This window comes from Delphinapterus leucas, chromosome 10 (assembly GCF_059928025.1).
Source record: "Delphinapterus leucas isolate spDelLeu-1000000601 "Yukka" chromosome 10, BTC_Dleu_Yukka2, whole genome shotgun sequence".
Taxonomy (NCBI): Eukaryota; Metazoa; Chordata; class Mammalia; order Artiodactyla; family Monodontidae; genus Delphinapterus; species Delphinapterus leucas.
The window spans coordinates 4,153,660-4,178,148 of NC_143138.1; the positions used below are offsets into that span (position 1 = coordinate 4,153,660).

General features: G+C 41.8%; 1 protein-coding gene across 1 annotated transcript in view; it reads right to left on the minus strand.

Moving 5' to 3' along the window:
- Positions 1-21,180: 21,180 nt before the first annotated feature.
- F13A1 (coagulation factor XIII A chain) overlaps positions 21,181-24,489 on the minus strand; it is a 141,756-nt gene continuing 138,447 nt past the window's right edge. Inside the window, exon 15 of the mRNA XM_022586592.3 lies at positions 21,181-22,969. Within this exon, the coding sequence (XP_022442300.1) occupies positions 22,816-22,969 (154 nt within the window). The 3' untranslated portion in view covers positions 21,181-22,815. The remainder of the gene's footprint in view (positions 22,970-24,489) is intronic.

Here is a 24,489-nt window from a genome sequence, read left to right on the forward strand (position 1 = left end):
AGTGATTTGATGTGAGAAGCTCAACCAGCCATCGCTGGCTTTGAAGATGGAGGAAGGGGGTCACAAGCCCAGGAATGCGGGCAACCTCTAGAAGGTTGGGAAAGGGAAGGAAATATGTTTCCCCTAGAGCCTCCGGAAGAAATGCAGCCTGGCTAACACCTTGCTTTTAGTCCACTGAGACCCATTTTGGACTTCTGATTTCCAGACAACAAATCTGTCTTGTTTTAATCCACTAAGTTTGTGGTAATTTTTTATAGCTGCATTAGGAAAGTTGTGACTTACATGCTGAAATACTAGTAATGTTTTGGATTGGGTTGAATAAGAAATATCAGTAAGATTATTTTTACCTGTTTCTTTTTACTAGTATTTAATGTGGCTACTAGAAAATTTACAATCACACATGTGGCTTGCGTTACATTTCTATTGGATGGTACTGCTCCAGACTCTCTCAACCTTTGGATGGTAAGGTAGTATGACTTCTTCTATCTACCTTCAGTATGACACTAGTCACCATGGGAAGAACAGTGACTTCTAGGAGGATTTCTGGACTGACTGAAGAGTTTATACTCTTGGCCCCTTCTAGCTTGCTGGTGAAAGGAGAAATTGTGTCTCATGCCTGGACTGTCCAATGAATAAATGGTCAGAGGCAATTCTGAGCGACAGCTTTCCAAGTTTACAGAGACTATGAAACTGGCCCAATCAAATACATTATTAGAGTTTTTGAGAGAAGTAAACATGGGTTAGTATACCTGTTCAGTGTCGGAATATAATTCTCAACAACTGTGCAACTCCTGCAGGACGGTAGTGTGGACCTGATCTGTCAGCCCACCAAGACTATCACAGGCCAAACCCTTGGGTGACAAGTTTGCTTTTTGTAACAACCGTGTTTTTGGTTACGAACAGTAAATATCATGTTTCGATGATTAAGATGGTTGCTTTTGCTTTTAGCAAACACATAAAAAGTCAACCTACAGTGTCTGGAAGGGGAGAGAATAGGAGTAAAATCAGAGTAAAATCAAGACTTAATTCCTTAACACACTTTCTTGGCAAGAGAAAGGCAAGGGGGAGGAACAGAGACTTAAGAGGTCATGACGAGGTAGAACGGCAGCCCTTGCTGCATTAGGGCATACGGGTCCCTCCTCGCCCTCCAGCACTCCAGCGAATACTTTGAAAGAAAAAATGAGGAGAAGTTGACACATGGAGGCAAAGAGCCTCAAATTTTTCTTTTGTCATGAAATAACGGTTTCTTCCAAACATGCAAACCTAGAGTGTTGCAGAGACTGTAATAAATGTTGAACTTGCAAAATTAATATTAATGATCCTGGATTTGAAGTACCGGGGATATTTGAAGAGCCTGATCACAACACTTGGAGCCATTTTGTGAGTCAAAGAACTTTTGTTCTACCAGGGAAAAATGCCTAAAACAATCCCCAACAGTATGTAAGGTTCATAGCACGAATGACCGCCCCCCTGGGTGTGAGGAGCTTGCATGGTGGACAGCAACTCTGTAAGGTTCAGCCCTTGGCGCTTGCTCAAAATGACTACTATCCATCCAGGAAACAAGCAACTTCCAATTTCAGCGTTTTCCCCCTCAAACCCTGATTGTGCCACGTGAAACCATGAAGCAGGACGAAAGCGTTTTCTGCATCTTCTCCACGGCCCCAGTCCAGTATCGAACACACTTCATGCTACTTTATTTTTCTGGCCAATCCCTATAATCCAGTTACAATCGATTTTTGAGCTGCCCTTGGTGTGGGTGCCCTGCCTCAAGCTCGTGCAGTGACAGACGTGTACTCCGTGGGTAATAAAAGCAAGGTTATTGGGACTATCTTTTTAGAACCTCTTCTAATGAGCAGTCACCACACTAGTTGCAGGAAACATTGTGACGATCTTACAGCCCTAAAGACATTTCTCCACTGTGGGTTAAGTAACCTATGATAAACGAATGGTTTCTCTCCTAGAGACTTCTGTCCACGTTTCTCCTTGTTCATTTTGTGTAAAATCACAGTGATGGACCTACAAGGGTATCTGCTGTGCTTTAATTTCCCAAACTTCAAGACGCCAGCCAAACACAAAGGGCCTTTCACAGGCAGAATGTTGATCTTGACTACCTTCCAGCAGTTTTATATCTTCCTTTCCTTGTAGCTAATGGATCAATGCTGCTCACAAAGCCCAGTTTTTCTAGGGTCAGCTTCCTAATGGGATCAAGTCGTAGGATTTCCTTTCATCCTTCTATACCCTTCTGGGAACATCTCCCCCATTTTATAACTCACCTTCCTGACTCCCTTTGGTCCTTTTTAGGAAACTTTTCTTTCCTTTCCTCCCAGCAGGAGCCCCACCAAGTCACCAAATCATTCTTTCTCCTCAATGTCAGTCGTGTCGAAAAACAAAAGTGCTGTTGTTTAGGTGAATGTGTGACGTTTGGCTAAAAAGAGAGAAAAATAAAGGTAAGAGAATAATTCTTAATATTTTCTTTCTCTGCTTATCATTCTCATTTTTGTATGACATTGCCAAGGAACAAGATAGACTTGCTTTGATTTTCTTTAGTTGTTTCCCTCCTCTGACAATTTCTTAACTTACATGTATAAACTTAAGGGCCAGAGGCTGAAACAATGAAATCTCCAGTCAAACCAGGCAGTCTTATTGCAATTGATGAGATGTCTTTGGTCTTCCTGCATCTCCCTGGACCACTTTCAATCATTGTCAACAGAGCAGCAGGAGAGAGTCTTAAAAATGAAGCCAGGTCATGTGACTTCTCTACTTAAAACCGTCCAACGGCTTTACTATAGACTGAATATTTGTGGTCCCCCAAATTCATACGATGAAATCCTAACCCCCAATGTGATGGTATCTGGGAGGTGATTAGGTCACAAGGGTGAAGCCCTCAAGAATGGTATTAGTGCCTTATCAATAAAGGCCCTGGAGAGCTCCCTTGCCCCTTACACCGTGTGAAGACCCAATGAGAAGTCTGAGACCTGGAATAGGCCACTCACCCAACCATGCTGACACCCTGATCATGGACTTCCAGCCTCCAGAACTGTGAGCAATAAACTTCTGTTGTTCATGAGCTACCTGTTCTATGGTGTTTTGTTACAGCAGCCCAAATGCACTGAGACAGGCTTTCTACTTCAGAATAAAGCAAAGTCCCTGGAATGGCTCTAAGGCCCTATGTGATCAGGTCCTGAGTCACATTTTGACCTCAGCTTCCAGACTCTCTCACTAACTCTGCTCCAGCCCCCTGATTCCCTTGCTGTTCTTTGTGCAGATAATCTCCCACATCAAAGTTTTGTTCTTGATGTTCCCTCTGGTTGGAAGGAATTTACCCAAGGGATGTTCTTGGTTTCATGTATTTGTTCAATGTCATCTCTTCACTGGGGCCTTTCTTAGTTATTCCACTGAAAATTGTAACGTCCACCTCACCATTGGGATCTGACCCTCCCTCTCCCCGTTCTCTGCTTTGTCATTCTCCTTAGCACTTACCTCCAACATAATGTCTATCTTATTTAATTAAATTGTTTATTACCTGTCTCACTCATCCAGAATGTACACTTCGTGAGGGCAGAGAATTTGTCTGTTTTGATTACCGCTGTTGCCCAGCACCTAGAACAGCGCCTGGCATGTATGAGGTGCTCATTCAATGTGTTGAATGAGGGGATGTATCACATCACCCAACAGGGGGATAGAAATAAATGAATTTCTAACTGCGAGATAGAAATAAGTGAATTGCTTCCTCAGCTGTGCTCTACTGTGACAAATGATTTGTGGCTATGACTACAGCATTTGTGGAAGTTGACCTTGGTAATTAGTGGATAAAACTGATTTGTCATTAATAGATTGAAAGTCACCAATGAGAGTAAAAAGGGTCACAGAGTAAGAAAGAAAATCAAAGCATCTTACTAACCATCACTAATCAGATGTAATACCAAAGCAGCTCATCAAACCACAGGAAATAAGAGAACGAGAATGTCAGCTAAAATACACTGCCATTTAGATGTCTTTCTGTGTGCATTTTCCCCAGCTTTATTGAGGTATACTTGACATATAACAGTGTGTAAGTTTAAGGTGTACAACAGCGATGATCTGATGCATGTGTATATTGCAAATGTTTACCAAAATAAGGTTAGTTACCATCTTCTTCACCTCACGTAATTACCATTTTGTTGTGTGGTGGTGGTGAGAACATTTACGATCTACTCTCTTAGCAAACTTGAAGTGTACAATACAGTATTATTAACTACAGTTCCCATGCTGTACCTTAGATCTCCAGAGCTTTACGGTTCTTGACGATATTAAAAACTGGGTTGTTTCTTCATTTCTTTTCAGATGGCTCATTGATAGTGTATATAAACACAATTATATTTTGTATGTTGATTTTGTGTCCTGCAACTTTACTAAATTCATTTATTATTCTAATAGGTTTTTTTTTGGTGTGTGTGTGGGGGGGACTCTTTAAGACTTTCTATATGTAAATCATGTCATCTGCAAACGGAAAATATTTAGTTCTTACTTTCCAATTTGGAGGCCTATTGTTTCTTTTTCTTGCCTAATTGCTCTGACTAGGTCTTCCCACATTACACTGAATAGGAGTGGTGATAGTAGGCACCTTTGTCTTGTTGCTGATCTCAGAGGGAAGCTTTCAGTCTTTCATCATTGAGTATGATGTTAGCTGTGGGCTTGCTGTAAATCACCTTTATCTGTTGAGGTATGTTCCTTCTACATCCACTTTGTTGAGCGTTTTTAACATGAAAGGATGTTGAATTTTGTCAAATGCTTTTTCTGCATCTGTGATGATCATTTGATTTTTATCTTTCATTCTATCTATGTGATGTATTACATTTATTGATTTGCATACATTGAACTATCCTTGCATCCTAGGGATAAAACCTACTTAATTATGGTGTATAATCCTTTTAATGTGCTGTTGAATTCAGTTTGCTAGTAGTCTGTTGAGAATTTTTGCATCTATATTCACCAGGGATATTGGCCTGTAGTTTTTTTTCTTGTGGTATCCTTATTTGACGTTGGTAACAGATTAATGCTAGCCTTGTTAAATGAATTTAGGAGTTCTTCCTCCTCTTCAATTTTTTGGAAGAGTTTGGAGAGGATTGGTGTTAATTTTCCTTAAATGTTTTGTAGAGTTAACCATTGAAGCCATCTAGTCCTGGAATTTTCTTTGTTGGGAGGTTTTTGATTACTGGTTCAATCTCCTTACTGGTTATTGGTCTGTTCAGATTTTCTATTACTTCTTCTTTTTTTTTTTTTTTGCGGTATGTGGGCCTCTCACTGTTGTGGCCTCTCCCGTTGCGGAGCACAGGCTCCGGACGCGCAGGCTCAGCGGCCATGGCTCACGGGCCCAGCCGCTCCGCGGCATGTGGGATCTTCCTGGACCGGGGCACGAACCCGTGTCCTCTGCATCGGCAGGCGGACTCTCAACCTCTGCGCCACCAGGGAAGCCCTCTATTACTTCTTGATTCACTCTTGTAGATTGTGTGTTTCTAGGAATTTATCCATTTCTTCTAGTTTGTCCAATTTGTTGGCATATAATTGTGTAGAGTGGTTTTTTTGATCCTTTGTATTTCTGTGATATCGGTTGTAATGTCTCTTCTTTCATTTATAATTTTATTTGAGTCCTCTCTCTCTTTTTTTTTTTTTTGCAGTATGCGGGCCTCTCACTGCTGCGACCTCTCCCATTGCAGAGCACAGGCTCCGGACACGCAGGCCCAGCGGCCGTGGCTCACGGGCCCAGCCGCTCCGCGGCACGTGGGATCCTCGCAGACGGGGCACGAACCCATGTCCCCCGCATCGGCAGGCAGACCCCCAACCACTGCGCCACCAAGTAAGCCCTCTCTTTTTTTTTTTTCTTGGTAAGCCTAGCTAAAGGTTTCTCAATTTTATTTATCTTTTTAAAAATTCAACTCTTAGTTTTATCTTTTCTGTTGTTTTTCTATCTTTATTTTATTTATTTCTGCTCTGATCTTTGTTATCTCCTTCTTCCTGTTAACTTTGGGCTTAGTTTGTTCTTTTTCTAGTTCCTTGGGGTGTAAAGTTAAGTTGTTTATTTGAAATCTTTCTTTTTCTTTTTCTTTTAAATTGAAGTATAGTTGGTTTACAATATTATATTCGTTCTTTTTTCTTAATGTAGGCATTTATTACTATTAGAACTGCTTCTGGTCCACCTCATAAGTTTTGGTATGTTGTATTTCCATTTTCATTTGTTTCAAGATATTTTTTCACTTCTGTCAAATTAAATTTCTTATTTGATCCACTGGTTGTTCAGGAGTGTGTTGTTTAAGTTGCACATATTTATGAATTTTCCAGTTTTCCACCTGTTATTGATTTCTAATTTCACACTATTGTAGTCAGAAAAAATACTTGGTATGATTTTAATCTTTCAAAATTTGCTAGGACTTGTTTTGTGAGCTAGCCTATCATCTATCCTGGAGAACGACCTGTGTGCCCTTGAGAAGAATGTGTATTCTGCTGCTCTTGGGTGAAATGTTCTATATAGACCTGTGAGGTCCGTTTGGTCTGAAGTATAGTTCAAACCCAATGCTTCTTTATTGATTTTCTGGACGATCTATCCCTTGTTGAAAGTGGGGTCCCCCTACTGTTGTCTGTTAGTATCTGCTTAATATATTTAGGTGCTCTGATGTTGGGTGCATGTATATTTATATCTGTTATATCCTCTTGATGAATTGATCATTTTATCATTGTGTAATAACCTTCTTTGTCTTTTGTTAGCATTTTAGACTTAAAGTCTATTTTGTCTGATATAAGTATAGATATCACTGCTCTCTTTTGACTTCCATTTGTGTGAAATATTTTTTCCATCCACTCATTTGAGCCTATGTTTGTCCTTAATGTTAAAGTGAGTGTCTTGTAGGCAGAATATAGTTGTCTTGATTGTTGTTGCTGTTGTTGTTTTAATGCATTCAGCTGCTCTACGCTTTTTGATCGGATAATTTAATCCAACTTAAAGTAATTATTGATAGGTAAGGACCTCGTAATGCCATCTTATCAGTAATTTTCCACATTTTTGCTGCTAGTATGTAGAAGACTATATCTCACCACCTTGTTAAGTTTACTTATTAGATCTAGTAGTTTTTATGCAGATTCCTTGGGATTTTGTAGATAGAAGTCATGTCATCTGTGAATAAAGACATTTTTACTTGTTCAATCTGATACCCTGTTCCACGAAGTTTTCACACCTCAGTAGCTTTGAATTTAATCTCTGTACCCTTAGCTCAGCAAGACTGTTCTGTTTGCTTTGGTCTCAACATTCTTGCACTAAAATCTGAAAAGGACTTCCAAGCAGAAAGCTGGAGAGATAACAGGGCTCATTTTGTTGTTTCCCTTCTCATAAGGATCACAGTTCTGCACTGCCTAATATTCAACATCTTGAAACACTTGTTTATTAAATTTTGTCCAGATGAAAATCTAGCCTGGTACCACTATTCCACCGTGGCCAGAAGTTGAAGTCTTACCATTGCTTTAAAAAAGAACCTGGAGTCCTATGTCTCACCATTCACAATAGCTTCCTTGTTGACAGATCACATGTGTTGTTCAGTGGAAAATTATAATTCTCCAGAACTTGTTTCAGTTTATTTAATAAATTCACAGACAGATGGCTTGCCATTAGCAAAAACGTGGAAGATCATTCACAGCCTATTACATTAGAGCGTGCATACAGAATAGTCCCCAGATAATCAGCATTTGCCACATTTACTGTAGATTCTACAATAACAGGGTAGTTTTACGAATTAATTTTGTACACATTTCTCCATTATTTCAATTAATTCTTTGTGAAATATTTTAGATAAATTAGTCCTTTTGTTTTCTTTTACTTACATCTTTCCAAGTGGTCATGAAAAGTGCGTAAAATTTAGCAATTGCCTTGACAATTCCAATCGTATTTCTACTATTTGAAGAAAGCTATTTTTCACCTTGACATGTGTAAAAGTAAACCTCTTTATGGAAAAAAGTGTAGTAACTACAAACTCTTATAGCACTTCTACATAATGTTGTTTCTTATCTGTTTCTTTAATATATTCATTCTTTCCATTTAAATTTCATTTAAATGTAATCCAGACAAACAGAACCTTGTACTTGGTGGAATCTTTATGACTTTTGAGAGATTTAAATATAGTTTTCCAGTCTGAAAATCAGTCTGATCTAAGTAATTTTTTTTTTAACATCTTTATTGGAGTATAATTGCTTTACAATGGTGTGTTCGTTTCTGCTTTGTAACAAAGTGAATCAGCTATTGATCTAAGTAATTTTTGTTTTGCTGAAAACAGTTCACCAACAAAATGAATAAAACAATGACAAAACAATAACAAAAGTTTTAGTTTTGTAATAGGCTACTCCAGATCTCAGAATAGTTTGAAATGTTAACTTTCACTACTAAAATATATTTTTGAGAAAAGCATTTAAAAATTCATTGTTTATTCTAAAACTCTGTTAACATTTTTGGGATACATGATTTTAAAAATTAAATTGTCTTTTACTAAAGAGAGTCTAATTAAGTTATAACATGTTATTTGGAAAGATCACAGTACAACTTGAAATCAACAAATTTATGACATGAAGCTGCTACTGACTTTGATACATGCTCTGCTGACTAAAATTGTGTGTATTATTAACTATTACTATCAACCACTTTATGACTTTTATTTATCTCTATTTGAAAATTTTTGTTTCCTGGCTGGGAGTGTGCTGGTTCTCATAATATTTTTTATTTCTTCTCGTTATTTTTATTATCTATATTTTATTGGCTGTCCTGATTCTTTTGCCTATATTCCTGATCTTAACTGTCATAGGTTTTGGTTTCCGTTACAATAACATAAGAGAGATTTTTGACATTTTTTTCTTTTGGCATAATTTCCAACTTAAAGAAAAGTTGAAAGGACAATGCAAAAACTGTTCCCCTCACCCCGCCCCAGCCATTTTAGTGTCACTAGTTGACATGATATCCCATCACTGGACTGAACAACTCTGAGTACATTTCCTTCAAACAAAGGCATTCATCTACGTAACTACAACAGAACCATAAATATCAGAAAATTAATACTGCTATATTATTACTATTCTTCCTTCCAGTCATGTTTGAATTTTAGTATGATCTAGAATTTGGAAAATATCTCAAAATTTCTCTGGTAGTAATGCATGAACAGGAGCGATTTGAACGCATTTTAAAATTACTGCTACATTATACCTAGTTGCATAACTGTGTAGTCAAATCACTATTACGGCATACCTTTGACTTATTGGTGTGTATGTGTAAGAGTTTGTCACTGGAATACTTGTTTCTTCAACTTACTTCATTGCATCAGTGGGAATTTTCATAATATTTCATCTGTAACTACCAGAATTTATTAGGATTAGGTGACTCAAGTCCGCTAAGATGTGACCTGATACTTGGGATGCATAAAACAGGTGAGTCCACAGCTGACATAATTGTTTGTGTGTGATAAACTCAAGAATTTAAAAAATCCTATTTTATAGTATTCCCATAAAAACAGACATAGAGTGTTTAAAATTATATATGCTGTATTATTTAGTGCATAGCTGACAGAAGAGCTCTTTCATTTTGATTTGCTACTGATAAGACCTGAATCCTTAGCTTATCCATCTACACAAACTAGCTTCCAGCTCTCTACATCTTAAACATTCTTTCTCCCACATACTTGCAGGGAGGAGTACCCTAAGTCACATTCACACCATGGTAGATTTCTGTTCCCTGCACCTTTGTGGATAAGATATGGCAGTATTCCTAGAGGTTGTTCTTACACGGAGACAGGTAGGAATGACTTCACTACACACAAGGGCACAATGAACCACGTAAGTGTGTCCAACTGAATACAAAGTGGATTTATTCCCAATTCACCCTTCCCTTATTTTGGATCCCCAAAATGCCTGTGGATATCCAAATGCCCCCTGACTCAGAGGGAAGTGTGACAAAGGGGAACCTGCCAATTCAACTGATGATGGTTAAAATATCTTCCTTTTGCAAATTTTACAAGTATTTATGACCGTGTGAAAGTGGCCAGGACCCCTCCAGGGTTTAGGAAGGCTGTTGTGCAAATGAGTGCCCGTGAAGCACAAGCTTTGTTACCTTCCTGGTTAATCTGCCCAGGGGGTGTTGCAGAGGGGTCTCTGCTCTGCGCACACATTTGGAACCTTGGAGTACCTTCATCCTTCACCTTAGATTTCCTGGGCCCTGTCATTGTGTGACGCTATGAGAATCTGACCTTAAATAGTTTTTATTCTCAGAAAGTCCAAGGCATTTGGGAGGAATACAGAGAAAAATTAAGAACTAAAAAGTTTTTTAGTTTGGTGTAGAAAAAGAGTTTAAATGGTCTTTTTCGTGTGGATTATGAACCTCTCCAATAAGTGAAGATGAAATTAAATTCAACTGACATTTAATTGAGAACTTACTACATGGAATGCATTATACGATGATGTGGACAACACAGAAGTTAGACAAATTATGTGAATTAACGAATCTTACCTAGATGGCCTTACAAAATGGTTAATTACACCTGGCTTAGGTGACTCAATAAAAAAGATAATTTATTTTGAAAATCGGGAGGTATAATTTTGCACTTGTAAGCCTTAGCGTGTAGTGGCTATCTCCTTGAGATGAATACTTACCAAAGAGAAGATAACGAATTAGCTTTTTAAGACTAAAATGATTCTGCATTCCAATAACTAACTAGTAATGAAATCATCACTATTGGTTTATAGAGTGGACTACCTAGACCACCAAGAGATAATAAAAAAAAGTATATATTTACCATTTAACTTTGAAATAGCTTTTCACTCATCTTTTTCATGTCTTTTCTTTCTCTTCATATATGAGACAGAATTAAATGTAATAGAATCAAAGGGAAATTATCATAAAAGTCAATGAAATTAGGTCCTGCTGAGAGTGGCTGCATCTTTAGAGAGAAAGACTAATGTCTTTATCTTCATCTTTATCTTAATCCCAAATCTGGAATCATTTTGGTGAGCTCTGAAGTTGACATTGGTTTTGTGCTCAGCACTGCCCACAGTTTAAGTTGGATCCATTTAAGGATCAGCCACAGCGAGGCCATGCATCTACTTTCATCATGCTTTCCTAGAATTTCAAACTCTAATATTTTTCATATGCACATGTAAATGAGCAAGAGGAGAGAGGGGATGCACAGGGGAAGCAAAGATGCTGAGACCCCCCTCCCCCCGAGGGCCAGGGGAAGGGGAGGGGAGAGAGCCACTGTGACCCTGGGATGGAATCTGTGCAAAGAGGGGCCCTGAGTTGTGGTGGATCAGTTCCTGGGCCGCGCAGCCCCTCCCCGTCCCCCCTTTCTTAGGACTTATCGCCAATGCATTTACTATCAGCAGATCAGAACTGGTCTTCTGAGACATAAGACATTTCCTTTCTTCATAGCATCATTTCTTTTAATTCATATTTCTCTGAGGGCGTAGTTCTCATACACTTAAAGCCCTCAGGATTTGGAAATAATCAACATCTATATTTCATTCTAAACGGGAAAGCTGTATACCTGGAATGACAGGCTTTTTCTTTCCCAGAAAGTTACTTCAGGGGAGGCAAAGAGACGGACACAAGAATGGAGTTTGAACATGGCTCTTTTTGTTCCAGGGCTGGTGTGTTTCCTGTGCTCTGTAAGTGGTAATTGCATCATTAGCCCTAGTGCCTTGTTCTTTACAGAGCAGGCCATCCCAATTTTCTGACCTTTAGTCAGGTTACAGACCCTGGGGACCGAACCACTTCAGACAAAGAGCCCAGCTCAGCTCCGCACCATAGGAGACTCTTTACTGCCCCCTGGTGGATGAAGTAAGAGGTACATGGTCCCCAAGGAGGAAGGCCGAAGACCCAACAAATCGGTTAATTCTTCCCAGGGTGGAGGTGGGGCCGGTGGGAGGCGGAACGATATTGGCTGGATGTGGAGCTGGGAGGTTAGAGGTTGACTGGGTCCCTCCCTTATTCAAACGCCCTGTCTCCCTATTTTGTGGTGTCCTCCGTTGGGCCCAGGTCCTTCATGGTTGCGTTCACTCTGGCCTTCCACTTTGGCCCAGCCTTCCTGTCCAGGGGTCCCTAGCCCTTCCCATGTGAAAGGAGTCCCTCTCCCAGCTAACTCTGATGGGGGATGAGCCTCCACCTTGTCACTCATTTTCCAGCTCTCTTGTTCCTGACAGCGTTTCCTCCCGGAGCTGTCTTCTCACTCCTAGGCGTCTCACAGCTTACCCACCTTCTCGATGGTGGTTGGCTAGCAATGACTCAATGAGTTTTCCAATGAATTTGTGTCTCCATATATACGCAGTGTTTCTTGAACATTTGACCTCTTCCGACCTGCTAATATAATTAACAGTCATTTTTGGAGCCAGGTTTATTATTAGCTGCCCAGCCCTTAACACATCTTTGCTTCCAGACCTTTACCTGCTTTTATAAGACCTCATGGTTGTTAATTGAAAGGCAACTGTCATTAAAAACGGCCTCGGGTGCTGTGGAAAAAGCCTGGGAATCTACCTAATAAGTTGGAAGGCTCTCTCTTTTTGTTACTTTTACCATCTTTCATTACTAGCAGTCCAAGAGCGTATTGTTTTATCTGATAAAAAGAGTCGGCCAGAAGGGTGTATTGATGAGGCTCAAGTTATGGGTTGAGAGAGAGGTAATGATATTTTCATCTACGGACGCACTGCAAATACAATCCATGATAACCACCTGGGTCACAGAAAGGACTGGGTGACACAGTGAGCGTAGATGGGGAATTCCCTGGCGGTCCAGTGGTTAAGACTCTGTGCTTCTACTGCAGAGCGTAGATGGGGAAATGGTAGGTTTTCTGCCAAACACAGATCTTATAATAATAAATATTTAGACTTGGAAGTGACTTTAGAAATCATCTTATCCATTCTCTTGTCTAGTTTAGAATCTCATGAAACTATTCCCAGCAGATGGGCTGGCAGCCCAGCCTCCACTTGGGGACCAGGTTGGGGATTCACTACCTTGAGTGGTTGTCTGGTCCATGATGGGGAATTGTATTTGTGGGAAGGTCAGCACATAGTGTCTAGTTTTGAGATAGAAAATGAAAGCTCAGCTTTTCTCCCTTCTGTAACCTTAATCTCCAAATTCCCTCAACCCAACCTCATTCTGAACCGCAGCGACAGAAGGGGCTCTAGGGTGACTGATGTCTTCTGCAGAGTTGTTTAAAATCACTTTGGCAGTAAGATGAGGAGGGAAAAGGCTATTTCTGACTCTTTGATTATTGTCTTGAGGGTGCTTGTGCATGGGAAAATGGGAGGTAGATTTCTGGGAAAACTTGGTCAGGATAATTCAGGTTAGAATGCTTCAGGATTTTCCATTCCCAGGGAGGAGCAGACAGACAATGGGCTATGTTCAAACGAGCTGTGTTCAACGGCCGAGTTCTAACCCCTGTTCCCTTTGATATTATTTTGGCTTTAAAGCTTAGGTCAACTCTAGAAGGCGGAATGGTAAGAAGGAAATGAACTATTGGAGACACATCACTTTAGGATTTTAGTAGCATGAAAAATACTTGAATGGGAGTAACCGAGATGACAGGGCAGCCTGAATTGTGCGTGCCAGGGAGAGTAACCCTCCCTCCCTACTCCATTGGGTGGCCATTGTGATCATTCATTCATTCAGCAATGCCTATTGACAGATTATTCAGCACGAGGTACACAGTGATGTATGCACCAGAGCCACATGGCTCTTTTTACAAGAGGAAAAGTGGAGAGCTGCCTAAATGGGATCTATTTTAATCATTTGAAACTGTTAGTCATTTTTGGCAAAGGAAATCATCGTGATGGGTCAGCCAGATACTACAACTTCTTTCAACATTTGGTAGGAATTGTCAGGGAAGCCGTGCCAAGGCACAACAGAGATGGAAAGAGATAACCTACTTTAAGCTTAAAGGTTATTCATTTCCCACAAGTTAACATACGGTTTGCCATACAATCTCTACTGTATTTGTTGGCTTTTGCGTACGATGACATGAACCCCAATTGAGGTGGTACGAATATTAACTGCGAAGGGTGTTGGTTTTCCAGGTTCTTTTCTAAGCTGTGTCTGTAATGTGATATTGAAGTGAAAATAGCAATTCCCCTGTCTCTGGCATCCAGGTTTTGCCTTCTTAGCTGGAGAAGGAGATGAGCAAGCAGGTCAAAGATGCTCATTTGGGGGAATTCCCTAGCGGTCCAGTGGTTAAGACTCTGTGCTTCTACTGCAGGGAGCGTGGGTTCAATCCCTGGTTGGGGAACTAAGATCCCCCATGCCACATGGTGTGGCCAAAAAATTTTAAAAATTAAATTAAAATAAAAGATGCTCATTTGGGTCTGATCAAATGGTGGTCTGTCAAGAAATAAATCCTGAAGCTTGATGTCTTCTGCTAAGCAGGAAAAAGCCCAGAGAAACTGAATTAGAACTCAAGAAGTATTCATGGACAGCTTCTTAGGCCAAAGAAGGACAGCACAAAACTAAAAAATCTTGTGTAGCCAGACACTGTGACTTCACTTGGCAGTTCTAAGAATAGTTTTTTTTAACATAAATTTTATTGAGGCATAACTAAGATTAGCCCCAATGATCCCTGCCTCCTAATGTTCAACTCTGTGTGATTCCTTCCCCTTGACCTTGGGCTGGACCCAGTGACTCACGTTTCATGGATGTGACAAAAATGATGGGGTGTCACTCCTGAGGTTAGGTTACAAAAAGAGTTTGGTTCCTGTCTTGTTCTCTTGCTTTCTCATTATGGTGGAAGCCAGATGTCAGGTTGTGAGCTGCCCTATGGAGAGGCCAGCAGGACAAGGAACTAGGAGAGGCCTCAGCCAACAGCCAGTGAGGAACTGAGGCCCTCAGGCCAGCATTTGTGAGGAGCCCACAGATGAGCTCGAAGGCAGAGCCTCTCAGTTGAGCCTTCAGATGAGACCTCAGCCCCGGCTCACTTTGACGGCAGCCAATCTTGAACCAGAGCAACCGGCTAAGCCATGCCTGGATTGCTGAAGTTTTTGGTTATTTCGAATGCTATGAACATTTTGGAACACTCATCTTTTGGTGAATATATGCATCATATTTCTGTTGGATATATATCTGGGAGTGGCATTACTGGGTCCCAGCACGTATTCAGATTCAGTAGACACTGGCAAACAGCTTTCCAAAGGCGTTGTACCAATTTACACTCTAGCCAGCAGTGCCCAAGGCCAAGCTTTTTATCTCACTGTTTCGGCAGGACTCTGCTGCTTCTCAATTCAGCATGGGGCCAAGTAGGCCGTGGGATTTTAATGGCATGTTTTATTGGTAATAATACTAATAAGAAGAATAATAACAGCAAAGGTAACCTTTTGCATACCTAATTATCTGATGTTTTAATTTTCAAAAAGCAATATACAGACAGGACTTCATTATGTATTATTACTTTATGTGTATCAAGCACTAATAGGACAAAATATTAAGCGCTACTGAGAATACGTAGATACCATGGTTGTCCTTAAATTAGATTTCTTAGGAGATGACCAGGATTAAAGGAAAGAAATGGTTGAAGCGGAACACTTTTATATTATGTTTTCAATATTTAGGTTACTTAGGTGAGCTCTGGCTTTGTTTTTTTTAGCTTAGATTTCCCAGATAACGGCTTCATTTTCTGCTTAACATTGCTGGTGAGGAGATCACTGAAGCCTATTGTTTTTCATCATAGACAGTGTTTTTCTTGGATTACACCTAGTTTTCAATTCTATGTCATAACAACACTTTGTTGATCTATATGAGTTTTTAGCATTGTATACTCGATAATGATAGTTGGGATATCATTGAAGATACCTAGCTTTTCTTTTAATGATCTGCATGAAAAACAGATTTCTTTATTAGAGTCATATTTTTTGAATTCATGGTTATAGCCAAGAAAAAGAATAATACTCATGAGCTCGGCCTTGTGTCCATAATAAAAGCAGCATAGAGAAAATCAGGTTTGGCAGCAGCAGGCAAGTACCGTGGGCACTCGAGCCTGGGCAGGCCTGGTTTGAGTACGGAAACACTTGGTGGGAGTGTGACCTTGTCACTTAAAAATCCCTGGAAGATACAGACGTCCAAATCTGAAATATGGGTAATGTTAGCCATAAGAAACTAGCCCCGGAAACAGTAAAGGAGAAGCAAATGATAAAATGTCGTTAAGAGTAGGAGAATAAAGATGTCATTATGGTAGGAAAATATTCAAAATCCATATTAAATGCCATGGTTCATAATATAAGGACATGTTCTTATAAGTTGAGGAAACTTTTCTGGGGGAAGGTATAGACTGGCAAAGCAGATGCCCTCGGCTTTCTGAGGAAGTGGAGGTGTCTGGGCTGGTGAGCGTGGCAAGGATCTCCAGTGCATCCTGCCACAGACGTGGAGGACTTGCCTGAATATGGCTCTTCTGTGGGTTTTGGATGGTGCTTTTTTTTCTTTCTGAGTATAGGGAGTACATCGTTTATTGACCCTGTGTTCCCCCACTACTCCTGACTCGTAGGACAACAGGTACAGAACTGCAAGGGTTCATCCCCAGCTCTGTGGATGGGGCAACTCATTATGACCACTGGTGAGTACTCAGGACACGTTTCTAGAGGGCAAGGCTGGTCTAGGGTCACTGCCATCAACTGTGGCAGGAGAGTGACATTTCCTATGTTCATGGCTAATTTCCAACAAATCTTTATTAGGCTGTTAGGCTGCTTACCTGTAGCAGTGGCCATAAAATTTGGGTTTAGGTACAGCTAACATAAAAATAACTTAACTTTATTTCATTTTGTTTCACATAGTTAGAGGTAAATCAGAGTTGACCTGTGGGTAAATCAAGGCATTTTAAGACATTCAGGGAGAAACAATGGCATGTAGGTTTGTGACCAGACTCGTTAACTGTCCCCTGGTACTTCATTGGAAAGCTGGATTGGTGGGGTGTTAGGGGAACTGAAATCTCTTCGAGGTTCTCGATGGAATGGTCCTATTTCCTAAGTTTTTGTGAAAGAGCAATGCCATCCTTCATTGTTGTGTCTTCTCTCTCGTCTTCAAGTTATCCCTAGTGGTATCTAACCAAATATTGATGGAGACGCAGGTGAGGAAAGGCCTAGAAAAATCATAGCTTCAAAGTCAAGGTCACCTGCAATGCAGTAAGATATAACCAGAGCACTTAGCCCAGAAGTCTCAGAAAGGAGACCAACTTACTGATTAATGTTCTTCCTGCTTGAAGGAGATGCTCAGTGTTTTGAACTTTATCTTTCCTATATCCAAAAAATATACAGAGATATAGAGATATAAAGTTTGTTGTTAACTTTAATCTCCACACATTTGAAGAGATCTAACATGTGTCCTCCCAAGTCTAATAGTTTAAATATTGCCAGTTCCTTTAATTCTTCCTTTTAAGCTATGATGGCTTTGTTATCATGTCTGGCACCTTGGAGAGGCAGCTGGAAAGCTGAGCTCAGCTAGGATGGTCGACCAGAGCATCTCCATGTGGCTTCTCCAGTATGGCAGACTCAAAGAAGCTGAACTTTCACATAGAAGCTCAGGACTTCCATGGAGAGGATTTCAAGAGACAAGAAGTGAAAGCCACCCGTCTCCCTGGGTCTGAGAACTGATAGAGTTGTTTCTACCACATTCCATCGGTCAAAGTGACAGGAGGGTCAACCTAGTTCAAGGGGAGGGCAGGAAAGGTGGATCCCATCTCTCAGTGGAAGGAGTGACAATGATTTTATGGTTATTTATATTCTACCGTCATAAGATAACAAATTCTGATTGTAATTTTTTCATGCTGTACATCCCCACCGCCTAAACTTGCTCAAACCCGAAAGAAGAGAAAAGAGCGCCCTTTTGTGTTACAGGCACTTGCTTTTACCAATAGGAAGTAGTCATTAGGACCCCTTATGTCTGAATTAGTTTCAGGGTGGTGAAACATTGCTTAGATAATTACTGAAGTCCTAGAAACACGATTAGTGTGAAAATTAACGGGAGTTCATGAGTTGTATTAGCAGCAAACTTATCAAGCATCTTTTAAAAATGTCCATTGTCTCTGAAGCTAGAAGATGTTCCCAAACTCCTGGCAATTGAGGTGAACAAAATTTCCTAGTAACTTTTCTTGCTGCAACCGAGGTGCTTTTTTTCCCCCCCTTCTCATTTATTTATGTGTTTGTTTTTATAGAGTGATTTCTGACAGACACATTCAAGAAGATGTTGATGTGGTTTTCTTGTTTTCATTCCTCTGTAGAGGCTTATGGGGGTAAAACTGAGTCGAACCGAGCTGAGGTGCTGAGAGCAGAGGGAAGCTTGTCCTGAGGGGAAGGAGTGTCTCTGGAAGCAGTGGGCTCTCGTGGGTACAGCTTTGCCTTTAGGACAGAGGTGAGCACGGCCCTAGGGGGCAAGATCCTGGGCCTCTAGCAGTCCCTGCCCCTGGTAGTGGGGATGCTCAAATTTTAGCGTCTAGGAACTTGCCTGTCACACACTTGGATCCATTTGTGAGATGGATGGCTCCCCTGACACACTTCCTCTCCCACTGTATCCACTTGGGCCCTAGTACACCTCATTTCCCGTCCCTGAACCCAAACGTAGCCACGCCCCGTCGTCTACCCTCCTTCCTGATCTGAATGGGTATTCTACCCCATACTTGCTTGTCCCTCCTGGACCCACCGTAGTTCTTAGCTCTGAATCCAGTTTTTTCTTTTTTTTTTTTTTTTTTTTTTTGCGGTACGCGGGGGCCTCTCACTGCTGTGGCCTCTCCCGTTGCGGAGCACAGGCTCCGGACGCGCAGGCTCAGCGGCCATGGCTCACGGGCCCAGCCGCTCCGCGGCACGTGGGATCCTCCCGGACCGGGGCACGAACCCGCGTCCGCTGCATCGGCAGGCGGACTCTCAACCACTGCGCCACCAGGGATCCAGTTTTTGATCAGCAACTTCTTCTAGCCTTTCTCCACAACACAGCCTACAAGGAACAAAGTCTAGTTCCTGGAAGTGCTCCAACCTCTGACTCACACCTGCACTTCTGTGGCTAAAATCTCTGTAGCAACTTTCTGATGAATGACCCCATGAGTCATTAGGGTGCGAATACAAAGAGTGCTGCCTCTCCTTGCTGGGTGCTCACCATCCCCCCAGACCAAGGTAACTGCAGTTCCCAAGAAGGGTCGTCCTCTTTCCCTCATCTAGGCTGTTACCCGAGCTCTTCTCTGTCTAATGTTCTCCAACTTACCTCCTTTCCTTTTGATTTTTCAAGATGCAACTTAAATCTTTTCTCCGTTATTCTTGGAGGTACTAGGGGATGTTTCTCAGGCATCTTTATCTCTTTATTCCCGTGGTACTCTAGATATATACCTCTATTAACATACCTATCCCCATCTAGTTACAGATTGATAAATATATACTTCATACATATTTCATCTATTTCTCTCTCTGGCTTCCCATCTGGCGTTGTGAACTCTCTCTGGGTAGGGACCATGGGCTTTTTATCTTTGAATCTCTAGTATGATGCTTACTGTTCAATAAATACTTGTTGAATTCATGCTTGCATACAATAATTAATGAGTGAAGGATGGTTAAATGGATGGTTGGAATAAAGGATGGACAGGTGGTTGGAATGTTGGCAGGCTGGATGGTGGGAGGACGGCTGGAGGTAGAAAAGATGAATACATGGATGACTGGGTGGACTATTTTAAAATAACATTGGAAGGATGTTCATCAATGATAACTTTACACCTGGAACTTTGTGACTTTTGATTGCCAGTGAGTGTAGCACAAACTCCTTTTCACCTCATATTCCTATTATAAATTTGTGCATTTTTTATTTGTTGTTATACTGCAACTCTTCAAAGAGTTTTGAGTTGGTTTTAATCCAGTATTCTTAAAACTCCGGGAGATAAAATGAGATTTAAAGAGTGTACAGTAAAGCTGAGACTGATTTCACTGCCTGCTCCCACCCCAGCCTGGTTTGCCTCCATGCATGGCTTCCTAGGCCTTTTTAGCTTCTCATCAACAGGTTGGAAATAATAATATTTACTTTTTTAAAGGGTTGATACAGTAAAATTATTTGAAACACAACCATATTCATACAATCTCTCTCATTTCTCTCTTTCTCACTCAACCATCTATCTATCTATCTATCTATCTATCTACAGTTTTGCATGTGTTGTTGTTAAGTCTTGCTTGATATACTCCCAGAAGAACCTTGTGAAAATAAAAGTATTGTTACCCCTCTTTAGTCATCGAAGCTATAGACACAAATAAGGATTCATTCAAAGAATAGAGGACTGGGCTTCCCTGGTGGCGCAGTGGTTGAGAGTCCGCCTGCCGATGCGGGGGACGCGGGTTCGTGCCCCGGTCCGGGAGGATCCCACATGCCGCAGAGCAGCTGGGCCCGTGAGCCATGGCCGCTGAGCCTGCGCATCCGGAGCCTGTGCTCCGCAACGGGAAAGGCCACAACGGTGAGAGGCCCGCGTACTGCAAAAAAAAAAAGAAAAAAAAAAAAAAAGAATAGAGGACTATAACAGGCAAAAATTGGGATTTAGAGTCTCTGCTGCTATCTGAGGTACGCTGCTTGTTACCAGTGCTAAGATATGATTTTTAGAGCCACAGCATTATTACACAGTGTAGAGTCCCAGCTGTCAAAGGGGATGGGCTGGCTCTGAGGTAGGTATGGCGAACAGGTTTTATTTTGAGTGCCAACACTCCTTATCAATTGGTAATAGCTGCTTGGAGTACTGCGTGCAGAAGGATCCTGAGGCCCTACCTAAGGTGCAATTGTTCAGTGATGTCTGCCATGAATATAGGACCTCTGATACATATCTGTCATATATTTCCCATCTCTGTTCTAAGACCACAAAAGGTGTCCGTTATGATAGGTATTCCTGCTGGCTTGTCCACTGAGTCACCGTAATGATTCATGGCATTATTCATGAAAAAGTATCTACAGAGATTTTGCAGTTTCTGGAAACTGATTTTTGAACCCAACTTGCTCCTTTGGTGCATGAGGTTAATAAAATGTAGAGAGAGCAGTGAGGAAAGCTAACTATAACATCATTACCCATTCGAGTCCTTTTCTCTAAAGGAGAGAGGCTTGTTTCACTCTCCAGGGTGGGTTATCTACTGCTAAAGAAGGGTGGTTTCTTGGGCAGCTGTGGTTAGTAACATGTTGTATCGAAAAGTAAAAGTGTTCACTTCTGTGCAGATGCAAATACAATCAGAACTTTATTTTAAGCTTGGATTACATTCTAGTTAATAAGAATATACTCTATTAAGCCAGTTTAACAGTCCAGCTAAATGCATTTCCGTTTAGAATGGAGTATTGGAAGGCCTGGCAAATGCTGGAAGATTACCTAGTACAGTTAGGTATGATGTACCTATAGAGGGGACCAGCTGACCCTCATGGATTCCTGGTGCTGAAGGTTCAGGAACAGTCTCAAAGGCTTAGAAATGTGCTTGTAGAGACCAGAGAATTTCATTGGGACGTTTCCCCAGCTTCCTTCTCACTGTTCATCTTTTCTTTTCTTTTCTATCTTTCTTTTCTTTCTTTTTTTTTTGGCTAAGAATCACAGTCTACTGACCTAAATCACATTCTAGGCATATCAATGGGTAATTCTGACAATAAATCAGCCTTGCAATAAATATCAGATGGCCTTGTCTGTTGGAACCTTGGAGCCTAATACAAATGATGTCAGCACCCTCTGTCACTGGGTGTGTGGTAGCGCTGGTAGTTTGCAGGGTGGAGTCCATATTACCTTGTAGCACCTGTGTGCCGAGCTGAGGTCTCAACACGGGTGATGTGAAGGACAAGAGAATTAGTGGCTGCCCATCCTTCCACGTGTCTGGTCACTAAATCTGCCAGCTTCTCCAACTTGTTGGGTTTATTCCATCTCTGAGACTGTATCTGGACCTGTGTCATTGTGCAAAGGAGATGCTTCCAGAGAGACAGGTGAAGTATAATTACTAATTAAAGAGACTAATTGCTCACCCTTACTGTCCCAAGTCGGCCTTGTTACTTTCTAGTACTACAGCCTCCAAAGGGTTAAAGTTAGGGCTAATGTTTCCTGCTAATCAGGCCACAGCGTGACAACTCCTGTAAAATGCACTATAAAACTACATTATTTAATAGATCTGAGTATTGCACCTGCTTTCTTATCTCCTCTTGGGTGATTAAGTTTTCCACAAATGCAATTTGTTAATATGGGGCCACATCTTCTCACAAGGTAAATCTGTGAAACTTGGCAGGCTGTAGCTTTGCTGCAGGTGCAAGATGAAAGACCTTTCCCTGGCTTTGCCAAGAAGAAAAACGATGCTGCGCTCAATTCCTGGGAAAAATATTCTGACACAGAGGATAAAACTGATTCCAAGAAAGGGGAATAGAATTCTAGGGCCCAAATCATGTGCTGGCCTCCTGTTTGGGGAGTATGTTACCCCGAAAAGGCTGAGCGGCAGGTGTTTTACGTGAGGCCAGGTATTGAGCCGATCCCCTTTCTAAGGGAAGTCCTCCGGTACTTGGAGCTGCAGCCATCTGAGATGAGAAATGATCACTTTTACTCTTATGACCTATGAGAGCTTAATTAGGGCTTAATTTAAGCTAATGCTCAGAATCCGTTGGAAGATGGAGCGATTAAAAACTAACTTCCACATTGAATAGCCACGCTGAAAAGTGTGTCTTCAAAATACGTGGCATCACCACTCTGGGGCTCTACCAGTCCTGTCCGGGTCTTCACAGCTAAGTTAAAGCAAGAGCTGACTATTTTTGCATTAGAATTTCCTTAGCCAAGACTACAAGAGGCCAAGTGCTCGGGCCCATCTCAGGCCCCTGTGCATCTACATAGGCGGTCGTCTCTGAATCTGCAAGTCCAGCTCGCCGTACACGTGTCTCAAGGAGTCACTGGTCACGCTGGCCATCAGCTTGCGAGGGCCAGAAGCCCAAGGCCGACACACCTCCTCCCATTTCACAGTGGAGTTGGGCTGGATTTCCCTGAAAGGATGGAAGAGACAGGAAAGGTTTTATGCTCCAGAGAGGCAGATCCAGTTTCCCACCTTGACCAGGAAGCAGCGAGGCCCCTGCCTGGGTCACAGGCTCTCTTTCTTTTGGTTGATGGTGGTTGGAAGACGGAAGGGCCAGGGTGGCTGATTTCCAGTGACCACCCGAATGAGGCCCCTAGATGAGGCTCAAGCAGAGACAGCCCCATGGGTCCTGGTTCCTTCCACACGGATGCATCAGCTGGCCGTGGTGGACGTGGTCCATGCAGTGTGTGGTAGAGCTGAGCTGAGCACCCGGCCAGCCATGAGTCAGCTGAACTTCAGCTTATCCCCAGGCTTCCACAGTAGCCTTGAGGACATGACTGATCTCCCTTGGTTCATTTGTGGGCTAAAGTACCCTCCTGGCATCAGACTTCTCTCTGAACCCCCAGCTGCCTTTACTGAGGTCCTGACGCTCTAATTGGTTCTGGTCAACCCCCTTGGGATAGACCTGTTCCCAGGCCCAGGATCTGGAACATCACCCAGCATGCTCTGTAATTCAAAATCCTGTTTCAACCAATTGATTTTGGTCCCTTGCCCACATACCTTGCTGCTACGCATTTGTTGCTGATGCCCTAATCCATCCTGATGGTGGGGCCTTCAATGGTCCTGCTTTTCCTCGTCCCCTGCGGCCATGCTCTGAGGTCTTCCTAAGCGTCATGGCCAAGCCCAGCCCAATGGATGATGAAGTCAATCAGGATGGAGAATTTAGGTTTCTCTGGAGTATTTCACATATCCCCCCCGCCCCTCCCCACTCCCGATGTGATGTAAGCTCAGGAGGAGATTACATGCCGGTTTTATATGTATGATAGTCCCCTGAGGTGGACACTATTCGACAAATTTTCTAGTTAAGAAAAATGAAGGGATTAAACACGGGAGGTAACGTTTCCATGGTCACACAGGTGTTAATGGGCAAAGGCAAGATTTGGACCCAAGTTTATCTGTTTCTAAAGCACATGCTCTTTCTACTTCTCTATACTAGATTTCATCCTGTATCCTCCAATGAAATGCCTTTTCCGACCACTGTGCTTGCTTTTTCATATGTCTGATTTCTCAAACAAGACAGATGCCCTTTTGTTCAGTGTTGAGAGCTTCCTGCAGGTCTTGTTATTGGAGGATTCCTGGTCTCCGCTCTCTGACTCAGGCCAGGCATGAGCTGGGCAGCTTTGTGTATAACCCTTGGTCTGCATTTTTCTGGGAAAGCATCAGGGATTTGAATGGAGACCACCATGCATGTCTTAAAAAGAGATAAAAGGGACCAGACTCATTTTATGGGGTTATTGGGGCACAGCATGTCAAAATTGGAAAGGACTTAGAAATCACTTCATCCGACTGTCCCATTTTACAGACGAGGACTCTGAGGTCCTACGGAGCCTGTGGAATCTTCCACAGTCACAGGTCCTGATGGCCCAGACCCTGGAAGAACAGAGACACACACTGGGGACACAAAGAGGGTGCTCAGAAATGAAGAACGTG